Here is a 19,161-nt window from a genome sequence, read left to right as displayed (position 1 = left end):
CCTGCAGTAGCGCAAAGGCTGCGCAGCGTTGATCGCGCGATGCGTGCGAATGAACCCCTGCGAACGGTTGACTAGATGAGTAATCTGATTGACTGGCTCCCTCAGTCCTATTCTGTAGCCTTTTTGGACCAAATTGGGTTTTAACCTCAGCACTTTGAGTCGAGCTGATCTCATTACCAACAAACACTCAATGCGGGCCTGTCTAGTAGATTAATGGATCTCGTCGGCCGTTTGCCGTGCCTAAGGGTGTTCTGCGAAGCGCAGCAGCAGTCGCAGCAGGCGCAGCGATGGCGCGAGCGCGATGCTGTTAGGAGGCGCTGGCGACACTTGCGCTTGCATTACAGGGACCTCAACCCAGGTGCATTCCTGTCATTCGAGGTTTCAGCTTCATTCCCCTCTGGGTGTGGGCCAAGACAAAGTAGAGCTTACTGTTCAGCCTGAGGTAGCTGACCCATAGAGAGCAAGAGCACAAGTATGTAGAGAGCGAGAGCACGCTCTAGATGATCTGCAGCAAGAAAAGGAAGTCAGCTCCTATCGCGGGATTTGGGTTTTGCTGAAAGTCTTTAGTATGGGGAAAGCGGCGGGTTTCACTCGGTGACCCCAGAAGAAGATTTGCTATCTGTGATAAGTAGGGGCCCTGCTGGTAGGTTGAGAAATGATGGCAAGTGAGATGTCCAGCTCTAGATTGAAGCAACTGGCTTTCCAGGTGAGTTCCCCGCTGAAGAATTCATCCTTGTTCCGCAGAACTGAACATGGTGGTTTGCACTTGGGTTCTGGTTGGCGCGGGCGCAGGAGCAGCCAGCTGTGGCAGCGCAATTTAGTTTTGGCGCAAGCGAGCCTATGCTGCAGGGTCACTTTTGGCCGGTCAGAGAAGGAATACTGACATCGACTTTTTTTTTCCCCTTGATCTTTTTTTTTCTTTACAAATTTTCCCCTTTCCCTATACCTTTTCCCCTCCCATCTTTTTTCTTCTTTCATTAACCCTTCCAAGGCATGTTACTTGAAAGCAATTGAGACGCAACCAAACTTTGCTGTAGCTTGGAGTAATCTTGGCTGTGTTTTTAATGCCCAAGGAGAGATTTGGCTCGCAATTCATCATTTTGAAAAGGTAAGTCATTGAGTGGTTAAGTTCTAAAAGTATCAGGCTTTCTGCCTAGAGATACTTAATACATTACATATTCATATTTATATACTGACTCTATCTATGGAGGGATATGGGAGAGAGGGGTGGTGACAAATGTAAATTCCTAGGTACATATACTTGTATATCTACACATAGCCTACATCTCTCATGCAATCTCCATCTCTGGGTAGCATAAGGCAGGTTTACTTTTTTTTTTTTTTTTTTTAAGCTTTTTATTTTCAAAACATGCATAGTTTTCAACATCCACCCTTGCAAAGCTTTATGTTCCAAATTTTCTCTCTTTTCCCTTCTCCCCAACCTTCCCTTCTCCCCACTACCTCCTTTTAGACAGCAAGTAATCCAATATATGTTAAAACATGCGCAGTTGTTCTGTACAAATTTTCACATTTCAGATTCACTCTCTAGTTAGAAACTCGGGCAATTATGACAGCCATTGAAAGTAGCTCACAATAGATGAATAAATCTACCAATGGGACTGATAATTCATTTATGTCGAAGTAGCCATCAGTTGGTATGGTCCTCTGTTATGCATTACTAATACTATGATATTCAATATAAATATCTAGAGGCCCCCCACCCTTTCGGGGTTTCTGATCTCATTTGATCCTCATTGGCAGGAATTGTGACTCAAGGAATTGATGTAATTGTAGTAAAATGATCATAATAATATTAGCTAAGATTTGTTACGGTCCTTAGAGGTTTGCAGATATTCTCTTTTAATCCTCACAGCTTTGGAGGTAGATGATACTACGATACTTCCACTACCACCGCCACCACCACCACCCTCTTTGTTTTTTTTAACAGATAAGGAAAATGAGGCAGACAAGTTAAGTGACTTGTGCAGAGAGCTAGTAAGTATCTGAGGCTAGACTTGAACTCAAGGTCATATGGAATTGTCACTTAAATCAGTTGTCATACTCTGCTCAGAAACCCTCTGATGCTGTTATGATGAAGGCCAGCTCCTTAAGTTGGCTTATCCAAGGTCCTCTCTCATCTGGACTCCTCTGGTCTTCCAATGCAGTCTTATCTCAAGGACTCCTTTACATACAATCCATCGTCTGGGACAGTGAAATCTGGCTCTTGGAGAAGAAAGATCACCAGAACCCGGTGCTATTGAGTCTGTAACTCTGGTCCTTTCACCTATAACGTGCCGTTTTGGACCGTGAACTTGTTGAGTTGGAGGGCATGGGTTCAAATGCTGTTTCTGCTAACTTGTGTAACCCAAGCAAGTCACTGAACTTGGTTGAGTTTCCTTTTTGTTTTTCCTTTAAAATGAGCTGGTTAGCTTAGATGACTTCTGATGGCCTTTTATACACACACTTTAGAGCCCTGATCTTAAGCTGACTTCCCAGGCTAGTTTTTATTAAAAACATTTTGGTCTTTTTTTATTGTGGACTTAATCTTGAAACAACTTCTGTATCACAAATCAAAGTGGACTTCTCTTACTATGCGGTTAACAATGTTTTTATTCTGAACTTAACATTAAATAAAACGAACGTTTCTACATTCGAAGTAAACTCAAAAGGATTATACATGAAACACTGAAGCTTGGTTTTCTTTTTAAGTGGATACTTATTTCAACAGGGAACTCTTCCCCTTTCTCTCTCCACTCCATTTTGTGACTTTATAAGATGGTTTGCTTCTATGTTTACTTCTGATTACTGATATCTTCTGTGCATCCTTTTTTTTTTCTCCTTTAAGTTCTTCAGTGACCTCATTTTATTTTCTTTTTCTTTGGCAACCTATTGCTAGCCTTCCTTTCAGGTCCCTATTAAGTTGTAAACAGAACCAACCCCCTTGTAAGAACTATACGTAGTCAAGCAAAACATGTTGACTGTGTGAAAATGTCTGTGTCATGCCGAACTCCATCTGTGCCCTCTGTGGCAGGAGGTGGGTGGGGAACCTACTTTATCTTCAGTCTTCTGGAATCATGGGTGGCCATGGCATTCAGCAGCTTTCCTAAGACCTTCAGAGGTGTTGGTATCGCCCAAATACTCCTGGGTCTGCTCCCATCACCATGGAGTGAGTCTTTCCGAGTTTCCTCATCTGTACCTTTCATCAGTTCTTATAGCGTAGTAAGAGGCCATTGCCCTCATATACCATAATTTGTTTAGCTCTGCCCAAGCGATGGGGGCCTCTTAGTTTCCAGTCCTTTGCCCTAACAAAGGAAGGGGACTGCTGGAAATAGTTTTGTACATCCTTTTCTTGTTCCTTTGGGCTCTTTGGAGCGTGAGCCTAGTAGTTGTATCCTTAGAGAGTTGTTTTTCAAAAGTGTTTATTAAATTTAATACTATGGTAACATAGTTGTCCTGTACTGGATTTTTTTGTTCCGTGTGCTTGTTTGGTTAATGTACTTCCCTTTTTTTTTGATTTCTTTAAAAAGCTTGGTACCTCTTTACTATCTATGAGCCTTCTCAAGAGCTCTCCTTTGTAACACGTACAGTTAGTACTGCTCATTTCATTCAGCATTAGTTCTTATGAATGTTCTCAAGACTCCTCAAGTAGCCTCTTGAAAAAGGCAGAGAGTAGCATCCATCAAGCCACTCGTCTGTGGAAATCTAAATGACTGTTGCTTGTATTAGGCCCAAAGGAATTTTTGCGGGGGTTCTTTTCTATTTACCCAATAGATCGTTTAAAAGGTCATTTCTGTTTTCTGAGCCAAAACTCGAGCTTGAAGATGAAATGGGTTTTTCTTTCCCATCATGTTAGGTGACCTCTTTAAACCTGTGGGGAGAATTTCATCCAGTGTGTGCTACTTTAAAAAAAAAAAAGGTGGGGTGATGCTTTTTAGCTTCTATATCAGGTTGAAAAAATTGGGTCACAGTCTTCTCTTTCCCCTCTTTAAAAACCAATCAAATGGCTGAGTCAGACACCTGGGCATGTGCCACACTCCAGACCTATAGGCCATTCCCCAAAGACCACCTTGTATATGCTGAGCTTGAAGAGATTAAAGAGGGCATGTAGTTTAATGTTCTTCTCTTAGAGGTGAGGAGATGGGCCCAGTGAGGTCACACAGCGAGGGAGGTATCACAGTGAGATTGGAATCTGATTCTCTGATTTTTCCAGCTCTCTCCTGAAGACATGAAAATAAATGATCCCAAGCTTTGGCTTCCCTCCGGGGCTGGAAAGATGAGAGAGTTTCAGACTCAACTTGTTCAAGTGTGCACAGGCCTAGGGAAGTACCTCCACAGATGTGTTTTCCTTCTCCCCCTCCCCTCTAAATCCTAACTTGGCTTTTTGCCTGAGCTTTGGCAGTGACTCCTTGTGGGGACTGCTTTCCCATGTCCCTTGAAATTGGGCTGTGTTAGATGTCCTCAAAGCAAACTTGCTGAGTTGAAGTATGAAGTTTGTTAGGATAGTTTCTTTTAAACCAACAGTTGCTCAGAGTGAACTGGAAGGGACCCCGGTGGCCTTCGGCCATGACTGAAGAAGCTCCCCTTCTATGCTATATATAATACTATAGTATTTACTTACTATAGGATGTCTGCCAAGCTGTCAGCTAATCTCTACTGGAAAGAGCTCCAATGAGGGGGAAATCCATATCAGCAAAAATACGCTGCTTTGTAACTTTTTACAATTGTTCTCTCCTCCATGACCACATAAGTCTCTCTCCTCCACACATCAGACTTTATATTTCCCCATCTCTGAATACTAACTTCATTTAAAACATCGTGAGGAGTAATACAGTAACTTCAAATGTTATTATTATTATTATTGTTTTTAAACTGTAACAGATCTTCCCAATTCTAGAACACAGGAATAATAGAGTAACTTTGGTAGTGGCTGTTTAAAATGGTTACAATTTTCCTAACTAAATATAAGCCTTAATAGGCTCTTCTAGGGAGTTTTGGAATTACTCTGAGTCTTATATACCTCTGTGTCAAATCAACATTTGATTGGTAGAGTTATTGAGAAGTCAGTGGTTGGTGCCCTCCCGGAAGGTCTTCGGAAGGACTGATCTCTTTGGGATTGTTAATTCATAGATTCTTAAGTCTCTTCAGACTTCCGAAGTCACATGTCCCAAGTGTCTATATATAGTAGTTAAGAAGTGCTTAAGACATACGTGTTTAATTGTGATGGGACCAACCTGAATGGAATTCCTTCCTGTTTTTAATCTCTTAGAGGGTCTTTTAGCTACCGTGATCTTAGCCCACTGTACTTTTTGGTTGGTTATGATTTGTTAAGAAAGTTTTTCTTTGCTTCTCTTATTTTTGCCTCTCTGACCAAGCAAAACAAATCTCATCTTAATCTTGTACTTGATGACCTCCTAAGTAAGCAAAGACAGTTCTCCTGTGCCCCCAAGGTCTTTTTTTTTTCCTCTTCAGGTCAACACCCAGCCCTTTGGCTGATTGGTTGCCTCTGTGTGTGTGTACAGTCTCGGGGGGGGGGGGGGTGCTTCTTAAAATGGTTCCCAGAGAGATTCTCAAAACTACTTCTGTTCATGTCAGAGAATACATTAGCTTTTATGGCTACCATGTCATACTGACACTCCCAAAGAACTGGTCCATGTCTTATCATTTCAGTTTCTGTTTCTAGATCTAACATGTTTTTAGGCCCTGATCATAGCCTACACAACTTGACAGGTTAAGAGTCTTGAAGTCAATCATTTGATAAAAATGTGACCAAAGTAAGACCCTAGATTAAAAGCTTGAAGATTCAGGTCCTCAGAGGCCTTCTAGTTAGTATGATCCCTCAAACCCTTCTTTGTTATTTTTTTCCTGTTTTAAAAAATTCTGTACTTAAACATAAAATGAACACTCATTTACACTATAGAAGAGAAAGAAGGTGGCACATGGAAGTACATATCTCTTACGTACAGCTTGTTTGGGATTTTTTAGATCTATGATGAGTTCAGCATGTTAAATTTAAAGCAGTCTTGTTTGTCCGTGGAGCCTTTCCTGGCCATCTGTTTGGAGCAGTGCTTCAATGACCCTTATTTTCTTTCTCTTACCTTTCTCTCCCCATCCGTAGCTCCTCATTCCCACCCCCCAAATTGAGACAAATTATAAAAAAAACATTTCTTAACAATTATACAGAGTCAAGCAATACATTGTGCATTAAAATAGGTGTTTGTTTCCATTTGGAGTTCCTCACCTCTTTATCAGGAAGTGGCTAGTAGTTGGCTTCATCATCTGTTCTCTGAGGAAAGGGCACCCTAGAGAAAGGTGCTCAGTAGCGAACAGTGAATGGCATGAGCTCAGACACTATCAGGGTGTATTTGAACTTGGATCCTCTCCCTCTGGAACTGGGTTGAGGGTCAAGGGTAAATGTGTGAGGCACTCTATTAAAGATAGATTAAAAACTTTATCAAGATTGGTGTGGTCGGCAAACATAGTTTGCTTAGGTACACTATGATTTAGCCTATGTCCCTTTGTCTTGTCTGCAAGAATTGTCTGAAGGGTTTTATTAATATTTAATCTCTGTCTGTGTTGTTCTCCTGATATATCGAGCTAGTAATCCAAAGGAGGAAATGTTAGGTTGAATCCTTACAGACTATTCCTTTAATAATTTGCTTATTTTTCCAGAAGTTGGCCTGTGATTTTAGTCATCTCCTCTCACCCACCCCCTTTTTTTTTGTTGTTGTTTAAAGCACTTCTACCTTCTCTCTGATACCCATTGTAATCCCTGTCTCCATTTTCACCCTATGTAGCTTTAAAAGCAGTCTCTCTCTTTTTTTTTTTTTTTTGCCTTTACTGTTTGTTGTCAAGCTTTTGCTTCCCTGCAGTTTAGCTTTTCTGTTCCTATTGAATGTTTTTAAAGATATTCCTTTTCTCATGCTGTACTTGCTTTTCCCCACTCCCTACCCCCCCTTTTATCATGAAAAAAGTTAAGTGGAATCTTGTGGTACTGCATCTGACAAAATGTACCATTCCCTACTGTAATTCATCTTTCTCGAGAAAATTGTTTGAGAGAAGAATTTTGTTCCAACATTAGTGATTTGGAACATAGTTGCATCCCTTATCATAAGAAATGAATTAAAGGAGAAAAAAAGTTTTCTTTCTTGGGACCTTGGTTTCCTCATTAAAATGAAAACTGTAGACCATATGGTTTATTTTCTTTTTGATTTTAACTCATTCATTGAATAGTTAAAAATACCAGAATATATATATCATAAATTATTTTATACATTTTCATGCATAATTGGAGGCTTTATGTTTACTTGTACCCAGAAAGTAGCCTTTGAGAAATTCTTGCAAACACATTTTACCTATTTCTTACAAAATGGGGTAATGTACAACATTATTTAATTCTCTCTCTTATTTTTAGGCCGTGACCCTTGATCCCAATTTTCTTGATGCCTACATCAATTTGGGAAATGTCCTAAAGGAGGCACGTATATTTGACAGGTGAGGAAATATTTATTAGAAACAATGATTATGGAAATATCCTTATTTCCTTTAGACTCCCTTCACCTTACTTCCCGAGACTGCTTCACAATACTTACACAAGTTCATGTGTAATATTTTTTCTTGTTTTTTCCAGGGGCATTTGAATTATTTCATTTCTCTCTTGTTGGCCCTTGTAGATCCTTCTTTGTAGCGTTAGGACTTTGTGCTAGTACTTAAAGGTTACATAATGGAGGAGGCTGCAGAGGGTAGGAGAGTAATAACCCAAACCTAGTTCTCACTCTCCAAAAGAAGGTTGGAAGCTTAGTAGTGTAGACCTTGAGTGGCCTAGGAGTGCTGAGGTTTTGGAGCTTGACACCAAAAAGATAGAAAAGCAGAAAAGTGTAAGAAAGAGGAAGGGAAATTCTTTTTTAAGGCAATTCTGACATGTGAGTACTTTAAATCTTAGTGTGATGGAATCCAGGAGCGACGTACCATGTTGTCTTTTGTATGGCATGAGATCTTCTTTCCTTTTTTTACTGATGTTTTTCAGGGGCCACGTGTTGCTGTGAAAGAATTGCCTTTTCTTTTTGAATCGGTATAGATAAGTGTGTTCCCTAGTTTAGAACAGACCTTTCTTCATTTTGGAGGTCGTTTTAGACTTTGAAATATTTTTTAGTAGGGCTTGATCTAGAAAAGAGGTTGACCGGGGTTGGTTGAAATGAAGTTGCCCTGGCCCTCAATCACTTTGTCTTGCAGGGCAATAGGGAGGATCTCTAGCAGAGAAAGAACTTGGATGAGATTTGTGTTCAGTGAGCCCCTCTACCCAAGCCGTGACCAGCCTGACAAGGGCATGTGTACAGATACACCCTCCACCTTTTAACTTGTACCTGTCAGTAAGAAAGGACTAAATCTTCTATAGACAGTGTGGGAAAAAAATACCTTTCTTCTGGGGCCAAAATCTTTTTTACCCAGTGTATCATGTAATTAAAATGACATTAAACATGTTTTTCATGTATTGGATGATATAAATGTGCTTTTGTGTTTACAGAGCTGTAGCAGCTTACCTTCGAGCCCTGAGCCTGAGTCCTAATCATGCAGTGGTGCATGGCAACTTGGCGTGTGTATACTATGAACAAGGCCTCATAGACCTTGCAATAGACACCTACAGGCGTGCTATTGAGCTACAACCTCATTTTCCAGATGCTTACTGCAACCTAGCCAATGCTTTGAAAGAGAAGGGCAGTGTAAGGAGGATTTTCTTTTTCTTTCCTTCTTTGCTTCCTTCCCTTTCTTTCTTTCCTTCTTGTTCTCTTCCTTCTTTCCTTCTCTTCTTTCTTTCTCTTCTCTTTCTCCTCTCTTTGTTTTTTTCTAAGCTGGTAAGGTCAAAAAAAAGCTGCATGTGTTTTTCATTAGTAGTGACTGGGAGGTAATGGTGGAAAACAAAATTAAATTTGTATTTTAGTAGGAGAAAATGAAGTTTCAAACATCCTCTTAGTGTAGACTAGGGAATACTCTGTACTTATATAACAATTCCTATTTGCTAATTTTTTTTTCCTGGGAAGTTTTCACATGGTGCAATGAAGGGATGGGTAGAATGATGGTAATGATGTTACCATTTGGGAACTTTGGGAAAGAAACTGATTTTCCAGCCATTGGGCTTAAAGGTAGATCAGGATGACAGCAAGTCTGAGATTCAGTGGCTTCTAAATAATCTCGGTTTCATTTTCTAGGTTGCTGAGGCAGAGGATTGTTATAATACAGCTCTCCGGCTTTGTCCCACCCATGCAGACTCTCTAAATAACTTGGCCAACATTAAACGAGAACAGGGGAACATTGAAGAAGCAGTCCGCCTGTATCGTAAAGCGCTTGAAGTATGTTGACGGGGCTGGGTTCTGTTGTGTGTGATAATGGAGCTCGGCAGCTTGAGTATAGTTTAGTAATCGGAGCTAGCTAGCACTGATAGGATGCTTTAAGGTTTGCAAAACACTTTGCAATTATCTCATTTTATCCTCATAACAACCTGAGGAGGTAGGTGTTCAAAATGTTCTCCTTTTGGGGATTAAGGTTAGCATTGGGTTCAATTTTGCAGAAGAAGAAATTGAAGTGAACTTGCTGAGGGTCACACAGCTAAGTAAGGCTCTTGAGGTCAGATCTACATGTGGCTCTTCTCGACTGCTCACTGCGGTGCCTCCCAGTTGCCACTCCCATGAGAGTAGATAGTTTGGAGAAGATATTTTATATTTAACTCTTCCTGCTGTATGACCCCCGTATTGACTCCTATGTGGAAAAGAACAAGGATTTCATCCTCGGAGTCCATTTTAGCGGAAGGACAGGATGTACTGAGAGAACTGAGTAAGAATGGAATTCGGCAGATGGTATCAAATGAGTAATCTGTGCCCGGGTAGCAACAATGGCAGTGGGGGATCGATGTGGCCAAAAAAGAGGAAGTGAATCCTCGGAGGAGGTGGGTGGTGATTAGTAAAAATGGTGAGTTCAACAAACTCAATTTCAGATATTTGTGATGACTTTTTCTAGGTGTTCCCTGAATTTGCTGCTGCCCATTCAAATTTAGCCAGTGTATTACAACAACAGGGAAAATTGCAGGAAGCCCTGATGCATTATAAGGAAGCGATTAGGTAAGGACTTAGAGCCTAGAATTCTGGTAAGAGCCACGGAGAAGCATAAAGCATGGGAACCATTTCAGTCTGCAAACTGACCATATGTCCGTGGGTTTTGGGACAGCACAGAATGCTCAAGTGGCTTCTAGCAGGAGGACAGAGTACATCGAACATTTGAAGAGATTAAAGATTTTCAGTTCTTTGAAAAGAAAAAAGCATGATTTTGATTCTCTAACTCAGGATCAGCCCTACCTTTGCCGATGCTTATTCCAACATGGGAAACACTTTGAAGGAGATGCAGGACGTTCAGGGGGCCTTGCAGTGTTACACCCGAGCCATCCAGATTAACCCAGCTTTTGCAGATGCACACAGCAATTTGGCTTCCATTCACAAGGTAACACTTAGTCTTGTTGATTGCTTTTGCTCTCCCTTTTTCAGTTTCCTTTTTTCTTTCTTGGTTCATTTTTTTGGAGCTCTCGTGGTTTTTTTCTTTCTGTTCTTAGGATTCAGGTAACATTCCAGAAGCGATCGCTTCTTACCGAACTGCTCTGAAACTAAAGCCCGACTTTCCTGATGCTTACTGTAACTTGGCCCATTGCCTGCAGGTAAGGGGTGTACTACGATCAGCTGAGTTGAAACTCTCCTGATGAGTCCCTTCTGGATAAGGCACATCAAAAGTGAAGTCCTCTGTTTAAGGTTGAATCAGCTTTTTTTTTTTTTTTTTTTTTTTAAACCTCTTAGATTGTTTGTGATTGGACTGACTATGATGAACGGATGAAGAAATTAGTTAGCATTGTAGCTGATCAGCTGGAGAAGAACAGGTTACCTTCTGTGCATCCTCATCACAGCATGCTATATCCTCTTTCTCATGGATTTAGGAAGGCTATTGCTGAGAGACATGGAAACCTCTGCTTGGATAAGGTGGGGCCTGATTAGATCTCAACTTGGCTTGTTCCTGTTCACTTACCTGTTCTTTTATGGTGGTAGCCCTCTTTGGGTGTCAGTACTCTGGCTTGCTTAGGATGCTGAAAGTGGTTTTTGAATAGTAACTTTAAAGGCTTAGTATCCTTTCATCGTAGTTTCAAGCTGCTCCATTGCTTCTGTGAACAAATTAAGAGCATAAGGTGCACCGCACAGATTTAATGTTTCAGGGTTGCCCTGAACTGGCATTAGGCTTAAAACCAGTTTTTTCAGCCCCTAACACTTGGCGTTGAATTTTTACTTTGATATATGAAGTATGGATTCTTTAGATTTGACCAGTGTGCACTGGATTCCTTTCTTAGATAAATGTCCTTCACAAGCCACCGTATGAACATCCAAAAGATTTGAAAGTCAGTGAGGGTCGACTTCGTGTAGGATATGTGAGTTCTGACTTTGGAAATCATCCGACTTCCCATCTCATGCAATCTATTCCCGGGATGCATAACTCCGATAAATTTGAGGTAAGCATTGTGCTCAAGTAGGTAGGTCTCAGGCACCAAGTGCTTCCCAGGTGCCAGCCACAGATGGGTAATTAGTGACAGAGAGTGTGTCAGGTACCGGGATCCATTTAGACAGGTCATTGACCTGGGTTCGAGTTACTCTGTGTGATGGGAAAGCAAGTTGCTTGAATTCTGGCCTCAGCTTCTTTTTTTAGGGATAATTTAGTCATCTAAAACACGGACCTGGGTGTACTTTGAACAATTTACGGGCAGTACTGCAAATGCCAGAAGTGAAAATGTACCTCAGCTGAGTGAGGATTTCGGGTTTGCTCAGATAACCGAGCAATTTGCATCTCTTTGGTTTCTTGTTCTTCATGAGTCCTGGGACTCATGAGGGATTTCTTAGCAGAGAAAAGAGGGGGTAAAAATTCAAGAATGTTTTGGGTTCTAAATTCTTGCTCAGGGTTCTTGGGGGACTTTTGTTCTGTGATTCAAGATTTTCTGCCTCAGGAAACTCCCACACCCAATCTGTCTGATTCTGACCACTCCTTAGTCAGATAGCTTCTGGCCTCAGGAAACTCCCACAGATCCAACTCTTGAGAAAATAGTCTGATAATCTGGTCCATGAGAAGCTCCTTCCCACCTATGAGTCATAGAATTAGCATATCAATGCTAAAAAGCTGGATAGTTGTGTCTCCTTGCTTTTGAATTCCCTTATAGTTCTGTCCACATGTAATGGTGGTACAATTTCTATTGCAATGAATATTTTAGCATATCAATGCTAAAAAGCTGGATAGTTGTGTCTCCTTGCTTTTGAATTCCCTTATAGTTCTGTCCACATGTAATGGTGGTACAATTTCTATTGCAATGAATCTTTGCCCCTTGACTAGGAGATGGGTTCAAGCCTGTAAATTCTTTTTTTTTCCTCCAATATTATTATTATTTTTTTATTATAACTTTTTATTGACAGAGCCCATGCCTGGGTAATTTTTTTACAACATTATCCCTTGCACTCACTTCTGTTCCGACATTTCCCCCTCCCTCCCTTCACCCCCTCCCCTAGATGGCAAGCAGTCCTATGCAAGTTAAATATGTCACAGTATATCCTAGATATAATGTATGTGTGCAGAACTCAACAGTTCTCTTGTTGCACAGGAAGAATTGGATTCAGAAGGTAAAAATAACCCGGGAAGAAAAACAAAAATGCAAGCAGTTTATATTCATTTCCCAGTGTTCTTTGGGTGTAGCTGTTTCTGTCCATCAGTTGGACTGAGTTAGATCTTCTCTTTGTCAAAGAAATCCACTTCCATCAGAATACATCCTCATACAGTATCATTGTTGAGGTATATAATGATCTCCTGGTTCTGCTCATTTCATTCAGCATCAGTTCATGTAAGTCTCTCCAGGCCTCTCTGTATTCATCCCGCTGGTCATTTCTTACAGAACAATAATAGTCCATAACATTCATATACCACAATTTAGCCAACCATTCTCAATTGATGGGCATCCATTCATTTTCCATCTTCTAGCCACTACAAATAGGGCCGCCATAAACATTTTGGCACATACAGGTCCCTTTCCCTTCTCTAAGATCTCTTTGGGGTATAAGCCCAGTAGAAACACTGCTGGATCAAAGGGTATGCACAGTTTGATAACTTTTTGACCATAGTTCCAAATCGCTTTCCAGAATTGTTGGATGTATTCACAATTCCACCAACAATGTATCAGTGTCCCTGTTTCCCCACATCCCCTCCAACATTCCACATTCTTTCCCTGTCACTCTAGCCAATCTGACAGGTGTGTAGTGGTATCTCAGAGTTGTCTTCATTTGCATTTCTCTGATTAATAATGATTTGGAGCATATTTTCATATGGCAGAAATAGTTTCAATTTCTTCATCTGAGAATTGTCTGTTCATATCCTTTGACTATTTATCAATTGGAGAATAAGCCTGCAAATTCTTTTGAGACATGGTTATGACCTCTTCCCAACTTCAACAAAAGGAGGCAAAAGACAATCCTTGTTCTCCAGGGGCTCCTCCATTAGGGAAGAGGCAACATGCAAACATGTATGAAGCAAATTATAGACAGGGGAAACAGGATATCACTAACTGGGAAGGCACTGAAATTAACAGGGATGGGAAAGTGGGATTTGAATTGGGTTTTCGTGGAGGCCGGGGAGGTTAGGAATGCCTCTTACTGACCTGCCCTACCCATCTCTCTCCTGCTCAGAACACCTAAGGAATATGATGTGCAATTCTTGATACTGCAATTGAAGGCAGAACAGAGGCTGTAGTAGATTCAGAATAGGAGAGTCGGGATCCTGGTGTTATAAGGAGCAGCCAAAGGGCCTGAGCAGCTTGAAGTTGCAGAGAGGCAAACGTGGACTGCTTGTCATGGAAACACTTCATTCTAATTAGAGCCGTCCCATAGGTGAAATGGCCTATCCTGGGAGGGCAGGCAGCGGCATTTTTCCTTGCCTTCTATCAAACATGTGTGAGGTTTTAGAAGAAAGTTTGCTGGGCCTGATCCTCATTTATGTACATTGCTCCTTCCAACTGTGAGATTCTGGTTCTGTTGGATTGGCTTAAGTCCTCAATGGGGTCTGCTGATGCATTTTGGGAGTGGAACCCAGAGCCATTGCCTACATCCCCTTTCAGGAACCATGTATACCAGCTAGTTGGCACAGTACATAGTCAGGAAGATTTGAGTTCAAATCCATTCTCAAACTTACTAGCTAAGTGACCCTGGCGAACTCATTTAACTCTGTTTACCTCAGATCCCTCATTTCTAAAATGAGTTGGAGAAAGAAATGACAAATCATTCCAATATCTTTGACAAGAACACCCCAAATGGGGTCACAAACAGTTGGACGTGACTGAAACAGTTGAACTAAATGTGTTGGAAGCAACATGAGTCTCAGTTGTGTCTGCCTTTTTAGGGCATGGCTGACGTGGTGTGCTTGATTTCCAGGTGTTCTGTTATGCCCTCAGCCCAGATGATGGCACAAACTTTCGTGTGAAAGTGATGGCAGAAGCAAACCATTTCATCGACCTTTCTCAGGTAAGTCTTCTCCAGTAGTCTGACGAAGTTTCGGTGGAATGAGTAGACAGTTTGTATGTCTGCACGTGGTATCACGTACGAATAAAAAGGACATATAGGAATTAGCTTTTGATCTGTGAGTTTCTCGCTCACCTTAATTCTCGATAATGGTGGGGGGCAAGGTGGCTGTCTACCGATATCTAGAGAATTAAAAAAAGAGGTATATATCAATGACTGCTTTTTTTCCTGGGGATGAAAAGGAGGTTTTATTAAAGTAACTGCCCTAGAGCAAGATTTATATATATATATATAAAACTCTAGTGGAATGGAATAGATGTCTTGGGAGAATAACAAGTGAAATATGTAAGGACCCACATCTTCTCTCCTGGTTTTCCTTTCTTCTGCCCAGTTTTTACTTTTTCTCTTGCTGTAAACCATGGAGTATGGTTGGGACAAAGGTATGGTAAAGTTAAGGACTGAATTGCTGAGGATGAAGATTTGTTTTTCCTCTTCGCTGGAGTCTGTTGTTCACTCTGGCATATCCCCTTGTTAGATGGGAGAAACAGGCAGTGAGGAAGTTAAGGGGGTTGGACTAGACGGTCTCTAAGGACTCTTCCTGTTTGAGATCTGTGGTACTGGAAAATCAAAGCAGAAGGGCTTGCGATTCTGGTTCATGTGAAGTTTTCCCAATAATTTCTTGGCTAGTGGCTCTCCAATGTCAACATACCTTCGTGAGAAGCTTTGAATTTGTGTTTTATACTTTGAGTGTAAAGACAGTGTTTTCTACCTGATCTGCTTGACACTTTATTCCTCCTTAGATTCCGTGTAATGGAAAAGCGGCAGATAGAATACATCAGGATGGGATCCACATCCTTGTGAATATGAATGGCTATACCAAGGGTGCACGCAATGAACTCTTTGCTCTGCGGCCAGCTCCCATTCAGGTATTATTACATGTTGCTCATCGCCTAGAAAGCATTCCGATTCCATGAAGACAGGATCATGACACCTGCACTCTTTAGTCCAGACTGGTTAGATGGGCAAATTATTTTGGCTGGAAGGCACCGATCTCCATCTCCAGGGACCATGAACTTCAAAAACACACTAGTCTGGCCATTGCGTTCTCCGTGGGAGTGGATGGGGAGAAGCCGTCAAAGTTAATTTTTTTACTCTATGTCCTCTTGCTAAAGAAATGAATTCTTGATTTAGTTTGTTCACATTATTGAGAACTTTTCAGGATTTTGAAATGAAGATTCTTGTTTTTAATGCATAATTGTTTCGGTCGGATTTTTGTAGGCAATGTGGCTGGGATACCCTGGGACTAGTGGTGCACTTTTCATGGACTATATTATCACAGATCAGGAAACTTCTCCAGCAGAGGTTGCTGAGCAGTACTCAGAGAAATTGGCTTATATGCCCAACACTTTCTTTATTGGTGATCATGCCAACATGTTTCCTCACTTGAAGGTTCGTAGAGAACACAGGGGTTTGGGAAATACCAACCGACTCTGGTCTTCTCTTTCAGTTTGGGTAAAGCTGAAAATTACTCTAGGGTAGTTACTTTAATAAAACGTCTTTTTCCTTCCCCAGAAAAAAGCTGTCATTGATTTCAAATCCAACGGACACATTTACGACAACCGGATTGTCCTGAATGGCATCGATCTCAAGGCCTTTCTAGATAGTCTCCCCGATGTCAAGATTGTTAAGGTGAGAGAGACTCCATAATTTAGGGTAATCCTTTGTGAATCTTAAAGGGCTAAGTCGTTGATGAGCTCATTGTCATTATCTCCATTATTAGATGAAGTGCCCTGATGCAGGAGACAACGCAGACAGCAACGCAGCTCTCAGTATGCCCGTTATTCCCATGAATACTATTGCGGAAGCTGTGATTGAAATGATTAACAGAGGACAGATTCAAATAACAATCAACGGATTCAATATTAGCAACGGACTAGCGACCACTCAGGTGAGATCTGGCAAACGACTGCTCATAAATTCATTTAAAAAATCAGGCCTTCTATTGGGAGCGTATGTGTAGAGGCGTTGACTGCTCGGGAGATTGCCGCAAAAGTGGCGTTCAAGAGTGAGGTCACGATGCAATGGGAGATCACGTTGTGAACTCGAGATTTGTGTGGCACTGGTGTGCAAGGTAGGTTGCTGATCCAGACCAGATATGTGAAACATAAGGTAATTTGGCTGCAGATCTGTCTCCCCGCCTCCCCTCCATTAAAGGAAGGGAGGGGCTTTAATCGGACTTCAGAAGATAAGTTGGATTTAGGTAGACGAAATTTCAAGATAGGCAAAACAAAAGGCATGGACTTTGGAGTATGGACTTGGTGCTGCGTTTTGGAGAGTGGGTTAGACGGATGGATTTGGGGGAAAGTAGGGAGAATGGAAGTTGCTTAGAGGAGTTGAGACCTTAAAAGCCTCGTGGTAGCTTCGGCTACCTTGAAAGCAGTAGCCAAAGTGGAGAGTCGAGGGCCTTGATTTTCATTTCTCTCTCATGATTGCTCCTTCATGCACTGATAAGATAGGTACCATTTAGCCCTTAGTTCTGGGGAGGACTCCTGGAGGGCAAGGAAACTGTGTGCTGCTCAGTTGGGCATTTTTGCTCATTGGTGGTTTCTCATGCCGTGCAATCAGTTGGAAGGACCCCCATGAAGGAACAGTCTTTCTTGTTCATTGAAATAATGTTCATTGTTCATTGCCCAGCGTCCTCTGTTCCATTCATTCCCTTCTGTCTGGTCTCTTCCCTCCTGGGTCCCAGTCCTCTGGGCACCTGCTTCTGCCAGTGGCCAGTTTTCTTCTTTAAGGCAAAAGGACATGAGCAACAGGGATTTTGGTCTTGGCGAACCTTTTCCCATTAGTCCTTGACCCCTTTGCTCTTTCTTCCCCACAACCATGTCAAGAAGTAGCATGATAACTTGTTCACTTTATTTTTTTTTTATTTTCAAAAATCCATAGTTTTCAGCATTCACCCTTGCAAACCTTGTTTTTCCAGATTGTTCTCCCCGCCCCCACCCCAGACAGCAAGTAATTGGCTTGTTCAGTTTTAACCAGCTTTCCACTGAGCGACTCCTTTGTGGACTGTTCACCTGGGAATTGTGGGGTGGGGAGGGGGGGGGGGTTAAGGCCTAGGCCTGTGGTTTCCTTACTGTAGGGGGTGCCACTTGTTCAGGCTGGCACCTGCTCTATAATTTAGTCTTAAGGGATTGCTTAGAGGCCTGAGAGCTTTGGTGACTTGCCAGGTTCACAGTGGGGGTGGGGGAGCATGGCAGGAGGCGGGGAGGCTCAGATGCAGGACTTTTACCCAAGTTACCCAAGAGGCCTAAGGCCTCTCAGTGCCCAGTCTAGCTCTCTGCTCTTTCCAAGTTTCTCTGAGTATTGACCAGATTACAGCCTTTGAATCTTGTACTGTTTTTCAAAGTTGCACCACTTTGTGAAATGAAACTTTTGTGGATAAGAGTTTGTTTTTTGTTGCAGATAAACAACAAAGCTGCAACAGGAGAAGAGGTTCCCCGGACCATTATTGTTACCACTCGTTCTCAGTATGGCTTACCAGAGGATGCCATTGTGTACTGTAATTTTAACCAGCTGTATAAAATCGACCCTTCCACCCTGCAGATGTGGGCTAATGTGAGTATGGGCAGCTGCTTTGTCCCTTCAGCAGACCGTTCTTCCCCCTTGCAGGGAGCTGCCCTTCATCCCGGGAGTAGCTGCTTCGTTAATGCCCTAGTTTGCTTTTCTCAGATATCAGAGACTCTTGAGCGATTTTTCAAGTGACTGTGGTTATGTGTTTTGTGTATGGGAGTAGGAGGCAAAGAGTAGAGGCTGATCAAATGAAGCCTTTGTCTGTTTGGCTTTGTTTCAGAAGTTTCCTAGTGCAGAATTTGAAGTTTACCATGGGAAATCTGTACTTCTTTGGGGAAAGCTGCTATTACTCTCCAAGTGCTTATAGAACAGCTGAGAAGAGGGAGATGTGTTCTGTTTCATTAGGTGGGAGGAAAAAACAGTGAGCTGATACCGAGCTGCTCATTAGATGAGAAAAATAGACTCTTAGCCCTTCAGGAAGTGCTTTTGGGGGCCAGAGAAGAAAGGAAGTCAAATGGAGGACTATTTACAGGCCTAGGAAGAAATTGGCACATTGTGTTTATTGTTGTTGAATTTTTTCACTGAAATGGGCAAAGACTTAATTTCCTGGTGTTTGAAAGGGAAAATCGGTTGCCTTTACTTAGCCCTCTAGTTTTTCTTTATCCCTTATTAGGAGAAAGTGAAGCTAACCTAAAATAGCCCCTTTTGGGGATGAAACAACAAACAGTAAAAGAAAGGTTACTTTTATCCTCTTGATTTGCAGATTCTGAAGCGGGTTCCCAACAGTGTGCTGTGGCTCTTGCGTTTCCCAGCTGTAGGAGAACCCAATATTCAGCAGTATGCCCAGAACATGGGCCTTCCCCAGAATCGGATCATCTTTTCTCCAGTTGCTCCAAAGGAGGAGCATGTGAGGCGAGGTCAGCTAGCTGATGTCTGCCTAGATACCCCGCTCTGCAACGGGCACACCACTGGCATGGACGTGCTGTGGGCAGGAACCCCCATGGTGACTATGCCAGGT

The 19,161-nt window shown here is 41.9% G+C and overlaps 1 protein-coding gene across 1 annotated transcript in view; it reads left to right on the top strand.

Annotated features, from left to right (window-relative positions):
- The window catches only part of OGT (O-linked N-acetylglucosamine (GlcNAc) transferase), a 35,217-nt gene that overhangs the window by 12,702 nt on the left and 3,354 nt on the right, over positions 1-19,161 (top strand). Inside the window, exons 5-20 of the mRNA XM_051968441.1 lie at positions 992-1,108; positions 7,412-7,491; positions 8,522-8,717; positions 9,204-9,344; positions 10,009-10,109; positions 10,332-10,485; positions 10,595-10,696; positions 10,833-11,012; positions 11,375-11,533; positions 14,484-14,573; positions 15,371-15,496; positions 15,849-16,019; positions 16,143-16,259; positions 16,351-16,518; positions 18,036-18,188; positions 18,907-19,159. Of these exons, the coding sequence (XP_051824401.1) occupies positions 992-1,108; positions 7,412-7,491; positions 8,522-8,717; positions 9,204-9,344; positions 10,009-10,109; positions 10,332-10,485; positions 10,595-10,696; positions 10,833-11,012; positions 11,375-11,533; positions 14,484-14,573; positions 15,371-15,496; positions 15,849-16,019; positions 16,143-16,259; positions 16,351-16,518; positions 18,036-18,188; positions 18,907-19,159 (2,308 nt within the window). The remainder of the gene's footprint in view (positions 1-991; positions 1,109-7,411; positions 7,492-8,521; positions 8,718-9,203; positions 9,345-10,008; positions 10,110-10,331; positions 10,486-10,594; positions 10,697-10,832; positions 11,013-11,374; positions 11,534-14,483; positions 14,574-15,370; positions 15,497-15,848; positions 16,020-16,142; positions 16,260-16,350; positions 16,519-18,035; positions 18,189-18,906; positions 19,160-19,161) is intronic.

The sequence above is a fragment of the Antechinus flavipes genome, chromosome X (genome assembly GCF_016432865.1).
Source record: "Antechinus flavipes isolate AdamAnt ecotype Samford, QLD, Australia chromosome X, AdamAnt_v2, whole genome shotgun sequence".
NCBI classification, from domain to species: Eukaryota; Metazoa; Chordata; class Mammalia; order Dasyuromorphia; family Dasyuridae; genus Antechinus; species Antechinus flavipes.
Note: the sequence above shows the minus strand (reverse complement) of the source record. Positions and strands in the feature narration are given on the sequence as shown.